At 52.7% G+C, this 12,791-nt stretch overlaps 1 protein-coding gene and 1 pseudogene across 27 annotated transcripts in view; one reads left to right on the top strand and one right to left on the bottom strand.

The window, feature by feature from the left end:
* The window catches only part of RIPOR3 (RIPOR family member 3), a 104,172-nt gene that overhangs the window by 29,038 nt on the left and 62,343 nt on the right, over positions 1 to 12,791 (bottom strand). For all 27 annotated transcript variants that reach the window (XR_012419563.1, XR_012419562.1, XR_012419564.1 and 24 more), the window contains 2 exons: positions 4,948 to 5,094; positions 823 to 901 (listed from right to left, as the gene is read on the bottom strand). Coding sequence is in view for 15 of the 27 variants with exons in the window: in XM_074005549.1 (XP_073861650.1) it covers positions 823 to 901; positions 4,948 to 5,094 (226 nt within the window). In the remaining 12 variants the exon portion in view is untranslated. The remainder of the gene's footprint in view (positions 1 to 822; positions 902 to 4,947; positions 5,095 to 12,791) is intronic.
* LOC102129691 (large ribosomal subunit protein eL36-like) lies at positions 5,653 to 6,104 on the top strand (annotated as a pseudogene).

Raw genomic sequence — 12,791 nt, forward strand, 5'->3', positions numbered from 1 at the left:
TGTGTGTGTATGTGTGTTGCTAAGTCTGTCTCTGCTAAGAGAAAGGCAAAAACCAGAGCAGGTGAGCCTTGAGCAACACAGGGCCCAGGGCCAGCCTCAAAGACACTGCCTTGGCTGGACACGGGAGGACTGCTGGAGCCCAGGAGTTCAAGACCAGCCTAGGCAACATGATGAGACCCTGTATCTAAAAAAAATGTTAAAAATTAGCTGGGCATGGTGGTGCACGCCTGTAGTCTCAGTTACTTGGGAGGCTGAGGTAAAAGGAACGCTGGAGCCCAGGAGGTGGAGGTTGCAGTGAGCCGGGATTGTGACACTGGACTCCAGCCTGGGCAACAAAGGGAAATCCTGTCTCAAAAAAAAAAAAAAAAGACGCTCCCCTGATGATGGCAGGAAACGCTGCCTGTCAGCTGCACACTGAAGGAACACGCGGGCTTCATCAAGGACAGCGGCAGGGGCCACTGTGACATACCCGAGATGTGACACCTGACCCACTTTCCTGGCATTACAGAAGCCATCTCAAGTCCAGGTCACCTGATGGCCAAGGTCTATAAAGTAGGACGACCTAAAAGAAATGCACCTCTATACTCTGCCCACCTTAGCGTTACTTCTAGAACCGAGAGAGAGTGTGACGTGGGCCTAAAACGTGTGAACTGCTCTATGTGCCAAAGTGAAGTTAACTCAGCACAACATAAAGAGGCTATTCCGTAAACCTCTAGTTCTGAGACAGAGTCACACCGTGACATAGGCTAGGGGGAACGCGGGTTCATCTTTTACTCCTGGCCGAGGCTATCTGGGTGGGAAGCAGGCAGGGAGGGGTCTCACCAGCCTGGAATTCCTCCTGGTGTCCTTGTGGCGTCCAGACAGGTGGTCCAGCTCAGCCTGCTGCACACACAGATACTCCCTGCAAGGAGAGCGAGGAAGAGTTTCAAATGGAAGAGGAACAAGAAAGGGAAAGGAAACAGGCCAAATGGACAGTGTCCCCGTGTGGAGAGCAGACACGGGGCTCAGCGGGGCTCAGAAGCAGGTAGGAAGCCCAGCCCCCTCACACTGGGGGCTGTGTGCCCAGCACCGTGCAAAATTGGTTATGGGGAAGTTCCTAGTGAATTCCCTCACCAGGCCCACAAGTAGGTCCTACTGTTATTATGTGCATTTTATTTATTTATTTATTTATTTTTTGTTTGTTTATTTGAGACAAGGTCTTCCTCTCTTGCCCAGGCTGGAGTGCAGTGGTGTGATCACAGCTCACTGCAACTTCTACCTCCTGGGTTCAAGTGATTCTTGTATCTCAGTCTCTTGAGCAGCTGGGACTATGGGTGTGTGCCACCACACCTGGCTGATTTTTGTATTTTTAGTAGAGACGGGGTTTCACCATGTTGGCCAGGCTGGTCTCAAACTCCTTGACTTCAGATGATCCGTCTGCCTTGGCTTCCAAAAGGGCTGAGATTACTGGCATGAACTACTGCGCCCAGCCTAGTATATGTATTTTAAAGACAGACAAACCAACCCTCGAAGGCAGCAAGTACCCCAGCCCTGGTCACACAGCAGACAAGAGGCTGACCCAGGTCTGAAACCACACAGTGGCCTTCAGAGCCCAAAATCTTCACCCCCTCCCAAGCTGGGGCCCAGCTCATGGGGAGGCCATCATGGCACACCTCCCTCAAGGTCAAGGGTCTAGACCAGGTGCGGTGGCTCACGCCTGTAATCCCAGCACTTTGGGAGGCTGAGGTGGGTGATCACAAAGTCAGGAGATCGAGATCATCCTGGCTAACACGGTGAAACCCCATCTCTACTAAAAATACAAAAAAATTAGCTGAGTGTGGTGGCACACACCTGTAGTCCCAGCTACTCAGGAGGCTGAGGCAGGAAAACTGATTGAACCCAGGAGGCGAAGGTTGCAGTGAGCCGAGATGGCGCCACTGCACCCCACCCAGGCAACAGAGCGACTCCGTTCCAAAAAAAAAAAAAAAAAAAAAAGGAGGGGTCTAGATATGTGGGGGGCCAGGGCAGGGAGTCCCATCTTGCTGGATTTGCTGAGTCACCCCACGAAGGTCACTCACCCTCTCTGGGCTCTACTGACACCACCTCAAATGTGGAAAAGAGAGCTTCTGCCAGGCTGCTACTCACTGAAGTGTTGAGCTTTCTGAGAAGAAGGGACTGCCTTGGCCCCAGACAAGTCTCAAACATGTGGTCCTTAAAGGACACAGAATCTGCCCTTCAGAAACATGCTCTACCCTCCATGCACATCCTAGCTCCAACTCTGCACAATCCCAGCTCGCTGCAACCTCCACCTCTACAGGGTTTTGCCATATTGCCATGCTGGTCTCGAACTCCTAGGCTCAAGGAATCCGCCTGCCTCAGCCTCCCAAAGTCCTGGGATTACAGGGTGGCCACCACTGTGCCCGAACAAGGATGTATATTTTGAAAACCATTTCATTCTAAGGTGGTTTCACTTTTTTTATTTTTTGAGTCTTGCTCTGTCGCCTAGGCTGGAGTGCAATGGTGTGATCTTGGCTCACCACAACTCCCACCTCCCGGGTTCAAGTGATTCTCCTGCCTCAGCCTCCTGAGTAGCTGGGATGACTGACATGCCCCATCATGCCCGGCTAATTTTGTATTTTTAGTAGAGACGGGGTTTTACCGTGTTGGCCATGCTGGTCTCAAACTCCTGAACTTGTGATCTGCCTGCCTTCGCCTCCCAAAGTGCTAGGATTACAGGCCCACCGCGCCCGGCCTGGTTTCAACTTTTAATTGACTCTGGTTCCTCTTTCAGGTGCCCCGTCTATAAATAAGAGATGTAGGGGCCGGGCGTGGTGGCTCAAGCCTGTAATCCCAGCACTTTGGGAAGCTGAGGCAGGTGGATCACAAGGTCAGGAGTTCAAGACCATCCTGGCCAATATGGTGAAACCCCATTCTACTAAAAATACAAAAAAAAATTAGCCAGGTGTGTTGGCAGATGCCTGTAGTCCCAGCTCCTTGGAAGACTGAGGCAGGAGAATAGCTTGAACCCAGGAGGCGGAGGTTGCGGTGAGCTGAGATCGTGCTACCGCACTCCAGTCTGGGTGACAGAGTGAGACTCTGTCTCAAAAAAAAAAACCAAAGATGTAGGTAGGAGCGAATTTAGGGTCTAAGTACCACTGTATCTGGGGAAAATCACTCCGGGAAACCACTTTTTGGCCCACAAGGCCCCCTGTCATCTGGTCCCCATTGCCCGGTGACCTCATCCTCTTTCCTTTGGCTCTAACCACGCTGGCCTCCTTGCTGCGCCCCAGGGCCTTTGTGTATGTGGCTAGCCTGGCCTGGAATGTTCTTTTCCCATTATCCGCATGGCTCACTCCACCCCTTCAGGCGTGTGCTCCAATGTCACCTTCTCAGCAAGGCCTTCCCTTCCAATTGCCCAATTTAAAATGAACCCTCCCTGCCTCCGCCTTCTTACCCAGGCCTGTTTTCCTCTGTGGCCCTTAACACCATCTGATATTCTCTGTCCTTTTCTTTTCTGCATTGTGTATTGTCTGTCTCTTCCCCACTAGGAGTCAGCTCTGCAGTGGGTAGGGATTTTGTGTGTTTAGTTTACTTTTGTCCCCTGGCCTGGCACTCTGTAAGCCTCAATAAATATTTGTGGGCTGAGCATGGTGGCTTACGTCTGTAATCCCAGCACTTTGGGAGGCCAAGGCAGGCAGATCACTTGAGTCAGGAGTTCAAGACCAGCCTGGCCAACATGGCGAAACTCCGTCTCTACTAAAAATACAAAATATTGGCTGGGCACGGTGGCTCATGCCTGTAATCCCAGCATTCTGGGAGGCTGAGACGAACGGATCACCTGAGGTCAGGAGTTTGAGACCAGCCTAGCCAACATGGTGAAATCCTATCTCTACTAAAAATACAAAAAATTAGCCAGGCGTGGTGGCAGGCGCCTGTAATCCAGCTACTCAGTAGGCTGAGGCAGGAGCTACTCTCGGCCTCTGCTTTCTCATCTGTAAAATAAGGATCCTAGGCCAGGTATGGTGGCTCACGCTTGAACCCGGGAGACAGAGGTTGCAGTGAACCAAGATCATACCATTGCACTCCATCCGGGACAATAAGAGTGAAACTCCATCTCAAAAAAAAGGAAAAAAAAAATATATATATATATATATATCTCTATATATATTAGCCTGGTGTGGTGGTGTGCACCTATACTCCCAGCTAGTCGGGAGGTTGAGGCAGGAGAATTGCTTGATCCCCAGGGGCAGAGGCTGCCGTGAGCTGAGATTGCACCATTGCACTTGAGCCTGGACAACAGAGCAAGACTCCATCTCAAAAAAAAATTTGTGGAGTGACTCATTCTTCCTGTGCGGGCCTCAGCCCAGCTCATCAGTCAGTCTCTGAGCAAGTCTGTCCTTCACTCAGACACCCACTGCCCTGACCTCCTGTGTGTGTGAGCTCACAGTTCAGGCTCCCACTGCGGGGCCTTTGCCTGTGCTGTTGCCTCTGCCTACAACGCTTGTCCCCTAGAGGTGAGCATGGTGGCGCCTTTTCAGACCGTTTGTGTGTCAGACACTGTCAGCACCTCCTCGGTGACTGCCAGGATCATCCTGTCTGCTGAGGCCCTCGACACACCGTCTCTCTGTTACCCTTCTCCACTGCACTCAGCACAGGTGGAAGTTCCATGATGGACTGCATGATTCATTGCATTGCTTCTTGATTGATTGCATCAAATCTGCTCCTCTGCACTGCGTGCTCCACAAGACCAGAATCCTCCTGCCTTAGTCACTGCCAGGTTTCCAGTGCCCAAGAACTGGGCTGAGCATATGGCTGCACCGTGACATACTTGTTGACTAAACGAATGACCAGGAACTTAACCTGTCACCTCCTGTAGACAAGACCCACCCACGCTTCCCCAGGAAGAGACAGAGAGAAGGCGAGGTAGAAGAATGCACTTCTTAGAAGCAGCACACAGCCCAGCCTTACTTGAGGCCTCTTTTCAATGCTTCGAAGATCTTCTTCACCTGCTGGGGCTTGGGGTCTGCACAGACCGACCCCTTTCGCAGCGTGCCGTACAACTTGGAGGATTTTGCAGGCATTCGCGATCTCACGGAGTTCCTGTTGATGGACTTTCTGTGAGAAGGGGTGGAGAGGAAGAGAAATCAGAGCCCGGTCCTGACAGCCCTCTCCAGGGGCAGGCACTTTGGAAATAGTGACCAGAGCCACAGGGAGTCAGGAGACCCGGCTCAGTCCCACCCCCATCACCACCAAGCAGTGTGGTCTCCAGAAAGTTATGGAGCCTCTCTGAGCCTCTGCTTTCTCATCTGTATAATAAGGATCTGGGGCTGGGCACGGTGGCTCATGCTTGTAATCCCAGCACTTTGGGAAGCTGAGGCAGGTGGATCACCTGAGATCAGGGGTTCAAGACCAATCTGGCCAACGTGGCGAAACCCTGTCTCTACTAAAAATATAAAAATTAGCCAGGTGTGGTGGTACATGCCTGTAATCCCACTTACTCCAGAGGCTGAGGCACAAGAATCACTTGAACCTGGGAGGCGGGAGGTTTCAGTGAGCCGAGATTGCACCACTGCACTCCAACCTGGGTGACAGAGTGAGACTCCATCTTAAAAAATAAATAAATAAAAATAAAAATAAAAATAAGGAGCCTGGATTTGAGGATTAAGAGTAATAAAGCCCTTCTGCCATGGCTGCCACTGGAGAGCAGCAGCCTTGGCTCTGCACTACCCTATAGCCATAGGCCTCAACAAGGACCACAAGGTGACCAAGAGCGTGAGCAAGCCCAGGCACAGCCGCCACAGCAGGCATCTGACCAAATACACTGAGTTTGTGTGGGACATGATCTGAGAGCTGTGTGGCTTTGCCCCATATGAGCGGGGCGCCATGGAGTTACTGAAGGTCTCCAAGGACAAACGGACCCTCAAGTTCATCAAGGAAAGGATAGGGATACACATCTGTACCAAGAAGAAGCGGAAGGAGCTGAGCAATGTTCTGGCTGCCATGAGGAAAGCCACTGCCAGGAAAGACTGAGCCCCATCCCCTGCCCTCTCCCAGAAATAAAGAACAGCTTGACAATTAAAAAAAAAAAAAAAGTAATAAAAGTCTGATATCAGAAATGAACTTACAGCAAGAAATACAATCAAGCAGCCCAAATGCCAATGCTCTCTGATCAGCATGCTCTGCCTGTGCAGGCAAAGCCGTGTAGGAGGCCAAGTCATAGTCCTGTGCTTTACCCACGGGGAGGCATCTGTTGGCTTTACCTGCCCAGCTTCCATCCCCTCCCTCCAGTAGTAGCACCTCAATTTTCCTCTGGGGAACCTCCCCAGCTTTGCTTTTTATACTTGTGGTTTGGGGGAAAGGTAGCCTGACCAATCAACATGCACACACACATTGCACACGCACACGTGCACACGAGCATTCTTCCACAAATCCACATCCCAGGCCTGCGCTAGTCAACATATTCTGCTCCCCTAGGCCAAGAAATATGGGGATCAAACCTGGCCAGTAGCCAGCCAGGAGTTCAGAATTCACAGAAGGGAGAAGGGTTTTTTCCCCTGGCATTGCTAACCTGGGGAACATACACCCGGGACTTCCAGCCTCCTCCATTTGCCACCACGTAGGGAAACTGGAGCCAACACAGAGAGGAACAAACAGAGTCAGGCCAAATCTCTATGACAGTAAGTTCCTGGATCCAGCTATGTCTAAAGCTGTACCTGCCCATGGGCTTTGCAGTTACATGAGCCAACTGACTCTTTTTTAGCTTAAGCCAGCTGGAGTTGGGAGTGTGGACTGGATGATCCTAAAAACTGCCTTTCAGTGGTGACGGCTGGGTCTCCCAACCTTTAGCGATGTAGCAGCATCTCAAGACTGATTACAGGAGTACGAGGCCAGGGCACCCTCATCACAGCACAGAGCTGGTTTCCCTGGCATCTAAGCCCGTTCTCAGGATCCCATAACTTATCCATGAGGCTTGAGGACCAGGCTGGTTGATGAAGCCTTTGCTCACCAACAGATGTGTTGAAGTCCGCTCTTAGCCCTCTAAAGCCATCGGCCAGGTGCCCTGGCACCAGGTATCACTTAATGACCACATTCTCACAAAAGAGACATGGCAGAAATGACTCTTAGAACTAACTTTGGCATCAGTTTTTTTTTTTTTTTTTTGAGACGGAGTGTCGCTGTCACCCAGCCTAGAGTGCAATAGGTGCAATCTTGGCTCACTGCAACCTCCACCTCCCGGGTTCAAGCGATTCTCCTGCCTCAGCCTCCCAAGTAGCTGAGATTACAGGCATGCACCACCACACCTGGATAATTTTTGTATTTTTAGTAGAGACGGGGTTTCACCATGTTGTCCAGGCTGGTCTTGAACTCCTGACCTCAAATGATCCACCTGCCTCAGCCTCCCAAAGTACTGGGATTACAGGTGTGAGCCACCGCGCCTGGCTCGGCATCAGTTCTCACAGGGGACTACTGGCCCTTCTCTTCCAACTCCTCCTCTTCCCAGGGGCAGGAATAAGGGTATGCTGGAAGCAGCTTCAACCCACCCCAAAAGCTGACTGAGCAACAAAAGAGAAGGAACAGACCCTGAACAGCCTTGTGAAGCAGACCGCCCGCCACACACATGCCCTCATCCACCCACTGGCTCCGGACTGCAGAGAGAGAGAGGAATAACCAAGCTTAAGTAAGCACCTGCATTTTGGGGGTCCTTTTATCAAAACAACTTCATCTCTACACTAACACACCACCCAAGCCTCTGTCTTTTCATCGGTAAAATGGAACCACATAATACATCAGAGGGTGGTGCTGAGAATTCTATTAGATGCCACGCCCAAAATATGGCACAAAGGAGACCTTCGACATGCGAGCTATTGTCAGAATCGTCACATCCTATCTGTATCTTTCCCCTGGCTCACAGCTTAGAAAACATTAGGTGCGGGCTGGGTACTGTGGCTCACACCTGTAATCCCAGCACTTCGGGAGGCCAAGGCGGGTGGATCAACCGAGGTCTGGAGTTTGAGACCAGCCTGGCCAACCTGATGAAACCCCGTCTCTGCTAAACAAAAAATTAGCTGGGCATGGTGGTGGACACCTGTAATCCCAGCTACTCGGGAGGCTGAGGCAGGAGAATCGCTTGGACCTGGGAGGCAGAGGTTGCAGTGAGCCGAGATCATGCCACCGCACTCCAGCCTGGGCAGCAAGAGCGAAACTCCGCCTAAAAAAAAAAAAAGAAAAAAGAAGAAAATATTAGGTACTTCGTAAATATTAAGCTCAGCTGAATGGAGGAAAATATAGCATCCCAAGAGGATTGGAGAACAGAGATCCTGGCCCCTGCAGGCAGAGTGGGACAGCGAGTGCACCCCTGGGTGTTCCCAGCTGGGGACAGAGGGAGCAAGGGTGGAGAGGGGCACCTGTTGTGCTCTGGGAGTGGACAGCAAGGAGCAAGGTTTGACCCAAGCAGAAGTGGGAGTCTGCAGAGGGCCTGGACCCAGGGCCTCTCTAGCTTTGGAGACCCAGGATGTGTGAGAGGAGCAGAAGGGCAGCTCCCAGAGAAAGTCCAGCTTCCAACACCTTTACGATGACAAGTAATGACTGTAGAGCAGAGAAACTAAGCTCAGGCCAGGGCTACTGGGCCGCTGAACAGCTGATACCACAAGCCCAAGGGCCCCGGGAGCTTAGTGAGAACACATGAGCTTAAGTAACTGGGGCAACTGCAGCCGCCAGGAGCTCGCTAAGGGCTTTATAGAAATATCTCGACTTCCACAACCACCCTAGGAGACAGGTATTATAATATATATAGATATATATATATATATATTTTTTTTTTTGAGACGAAATTTCGCTCTGTCAACAGGCTGGAGTGCAGTGGCATGATCTCTGCTCACTGCAACCTCCGCCTCCCAGGTTCAAGCGATTCTCCTGCCTCAGCCTCCCCAGTAGCTGGGATTAGAGGCATCTGCTACCACGCCCAGTAATTTTTGTTTTTTTTTTTAAGTAGAGACGAAGTTTCACCTTGTTTGCCAGGCTGGTCTCGAACTCCTGACCTCAGGTGATCTGCCTGCCTTGGCCTCCCAAAGTACTGGGATTGCAGGCATTAGCCACCGCACCTGGCCATTTGTATATATTTAATGTTAATTGATGCTTTCCAAAGCCCAGAGGGGCTGTGCTCCCTCTTCCCCTTGCCCTCCCTGAGGCCCCATCACCCACCTTTTGAACCGGGCCCTCTGCAAGGTTGCCATCTCAAGGCCGGCAGAGGTGGTCAGGGCTGCAGCCTCGGGGAAAGGCGGGTTTCTGACAGGTTAGAGACCCCGGCAGGCAGGCAGCAGGCAGTGGGGCAGGCAGTTTGGAGGTGGGGCTGCAGGAGCCCGCTCACTCCCAGCTCCCACCTCCAGTCCCCAGCAGGTGTGCACCCTTGGCCTAGCCCTGCTTCCGTCCACCTGGGGACCTTATACCCTCACTGCTGCAGCCATACCTGAATGCACCTGCTCCCGGGAAAGCTCTGAGCCCCGTGCTCCTTGTCTGAGGTTCAACAGGCACAGTGGCCACTCTGAGGGCCCGCCCACCGGGGAAGGTGATGTGCGTGCAGCCTCCAGATGGCCAAATCAGGCTGCATGCCTGGCCCAGGTGTCACAGAAGCCGGGGCAGGGAGAGCCTCTGGGGCCGGATGTTTCACCAGGTCTGGGAGGACTCAGTAAATATTAAACAGCCCCTGGCATGCCAGACAAGCTTCCAGACGGGCACATGCAACCCGCCAGCCCCAGCCCTCATGTGAGGTTGCTACAGCAGTCCTTCTGCCTGTTGTGGTTGGCAGAGGCCTTGGTACTCGGCTGTTGCAAGTGCAGGCTCTGGAGGCAGACAGGGCTGGGCTCAAGTCCTGCACCTGCCCCCAGCCTCCAGGCAGGGCAATTATAGGACTGACTGCACAGGCTTCAGGTGAAGACTCCATGCAACAAGGACATGAGCCAACCATTTACCCAGGTGCCTGGCGGTGTTGGCCGCTCGGTGATGATGACAGGCATGCACTCGGCACTTGCCAAGTTCAAGCTCTGCTCTCAGCGCTTTTGTTTTTGTTTTTTAACTGAGATGAGGTCTTGCTCTGTCTTCCAGGCTGGAATGCAGTGGCGTGATCTCGGCTCACTGCAGCCTCCGCCTCCTGGGCTCAAGTGAGCCTCTCGCCTCAGCCTCCCGAGTAGCTGTGACCACAGGCATGCACCATTGCACTCAGCTAATTTTTGGTATTTTTGGTGGAGATGGGGTTTCACCATGTTGCCCAGGCTGGTCTTGAATTCCTGAGCTCAAGTGATCCGCCCGCCTTGGCCTCCCAAAATGCTGGGATTGCAGGTGTGAGCCACCGCGCCCGCCTGGCCTGCTCTTGGTGCTTTACCTGTATGGACCCATTCCTCCTGACAGACTTTGAGGTCAGGCCCCCTGGTACAGTCCAGGAGACAGAACTTGTATCACTTGCCTCTGGCTCCAGAGTCTGTGTGCTTGACAGCATCACAGGCAGGGCTGGATATGAGCCGCCTCTTTCTCCAGCCTCCTCTCCTTGTAAATTCATGGCTGTTATTTTGTTTTCACACCCACACTCCTTAGCATCCCAACAGAGGAATTCCCAAGCTGAGGAGGATGTCCCAGTGGCTCCTGGCTCAGGGAGTACCTGCCTGACCGCCTGGGGGAGGGAGACCTGGCTGAGGAGGGGCAGGAAAGGGGGAAGGGCAGCCATGCCTGTCAACTGGGGCAGAATGGGACAGTGTCAGGGCCTGGCCTTCTCCTGCTTCATCCTCTCTGTTTATCCTCTTATCTCTGTATCCTCCCACCCCCCAGGTCCAGCTCTTGGGAAATGGCCTTATTATGTCAATCATTCACATCTTAGTATAAAATTTCCCCACCAGGTTACTTCCCCAAGTGAGCCATCTGACTGTGGAATAAAAAGCCCTGTCTATAGTGAAACGGGTTTCGAGGTGCCGGGTGGGGGTCCAGGTGGGGGTGGGCACAGAGGGGCATCAGCCCACCCTCTCCACACAGAGCCCCCCCCTCCTGCCAGGTTGTCTGCCTGGACAGTGTGGCTGCACTTCCACCTGCTCGGGTTACCGGGGAACAAGGCCAGAAGGTGGGGCCTGAAACCCAATCATGCTCCAGCCCTGGCTCCAAGGGTCCAGACCCCAGGGAGCTCGACGGAGATAGGAAGTTAAAAATAGATGCACCGCTTCCCCGTTGGCGTGGGCAGCTTCTTCCTTGCCCTCACACAAGGGGGCCACAGAGGCTGAGGCCAGGTGGGGACTGCCCAGGGACCTCTGAACCAGCCCAGGCCCAGCATCCTCTGGAATCCCTGACAATCAGGTGGGGGACAGGAGGGGTCCGGGATACTTAGAGCCATCAGGGCTGTCTTTCCTATACTAGGACTTAGACACCATGGGACCCTTGCTGACAGCCAGCGAGCCCTGGTGTCAAGGCGATGGATCACCTTTGTCCTCCTTCCTCCCAAAGAGCTGATCCCAGGCATCCAGGATGGGGCCAAGAAGAGGCAGGGGCCCACCGTGGGGGCACTCTCTGGGCAGAGCTCCCCTCTAGGGCCTGAGGGGACATGTCCCATGGATACAGGACATTCAAAGGCCCCCACAGGCCTGGCAGGAGGAGAGCTGCAGGCAGGGCCAGTTGTGAAATTTGTGGAGTCTAGTGCGAAATAAAAATGCAAGGCTCTTTATTCAAAATTTATTAAGAATTTTGGGCTGGGTGCAGTGGCTCATGCCTGTAATCCCAGCACTTTGGGAGGCCAAGGAAGGTGGATCACCGGGGATCAGGAGTTCGAGACCAGCCTGGCCAACATGGTGAAACCCTGTCTCTACTAAAAATACAAAATTAGCCGGGTGTGGTGGCATATGCCTGTGATCCCAGCTACTCGGGAGGCTGAGGCAGGAGAATCACTTGAACCCAGGAAGTGGAGGTTGCAGAGGGCTGAGATTGCACCATTGCACTCCAGCCTGGGCAACAAAAGCAAAACTCTGTTTAAAAAAAAAAAAAAAATTGGCCGGGTGCGGTGGCTCAAGCTTGTAATCCCAGCACTTTGGGAGGCCGAGACGGGTGGATCACGAGGTCGGGAGATCAAGACTATCCTGGCTAACACGGTGAAACCCTGTCTCTACTAAAAAATACAAAAAACTAGCCGGGCGAGGTGGCGGGCGCCTGTAGTCCCAGCTACTCAGGAGGCTGAAGCAGGAGAATGGCGTGAACCCGGGAGGCGGAGCTTGCAGTGAGCTGAGATCCGGCCACTGCACTCCAGCCTGGGTGACAGAGAGACTCCGTCTCAAAAAAAAAAAAAATTAGCCGGTGTGGTGGCCCACGCCTGTAGTCCCAGCTACTCAGGAGGCTGAGGCAGGAGAATCGCTTGAACCTGGGAGGTGGAGGTTGCAGTGAGCCTAGATTGCACCACTGCATGCCTGGGCGACAGAGCAAGACTGTCTCAAAAAAAAAAAAAAAAAAAAAAAAAAAAAAAAAATTTATTAAGAATTTCTACTTGGGGCCGGGCACAGTGGCTGACACCTGTAATCCCAGCACTTTGAGAGGCTGAGGTGGGCGGATCACCTGAGGTCAGGAGTTCCAGACCAGACTAGCCAACATGGTGAAACCTAGTCTCTACTAAAAATACAAAAATTAGGCCAGGCGTGGTGGCTCACATCTATAATCCCAGCATTTTGGGAGGCCAAGGCAGGTGGATCACCTGAGGTCAGGAGTTCAAGACCAGCCTGACCAATACGGTAGAAGCCTGTCTCTGCGTGCACCTGTAATCCCAGCTACTCAGGAGTCTGAGACAGGAGAAT

The sequence above is a fragment of the Macaca fascicularis genome, chromosome 10 (assembly GCF_037993035.2).
Source record: "Macaca fascicularis isolate 582-1 chromosome 10, T2T-MFA8v1.1".
Lineage (NCBI taxonomy): Eukaryota > Metazoa > Chordata > Mammalia > Primates > Cercopithecidae > Macaca > Macaca fascicularis.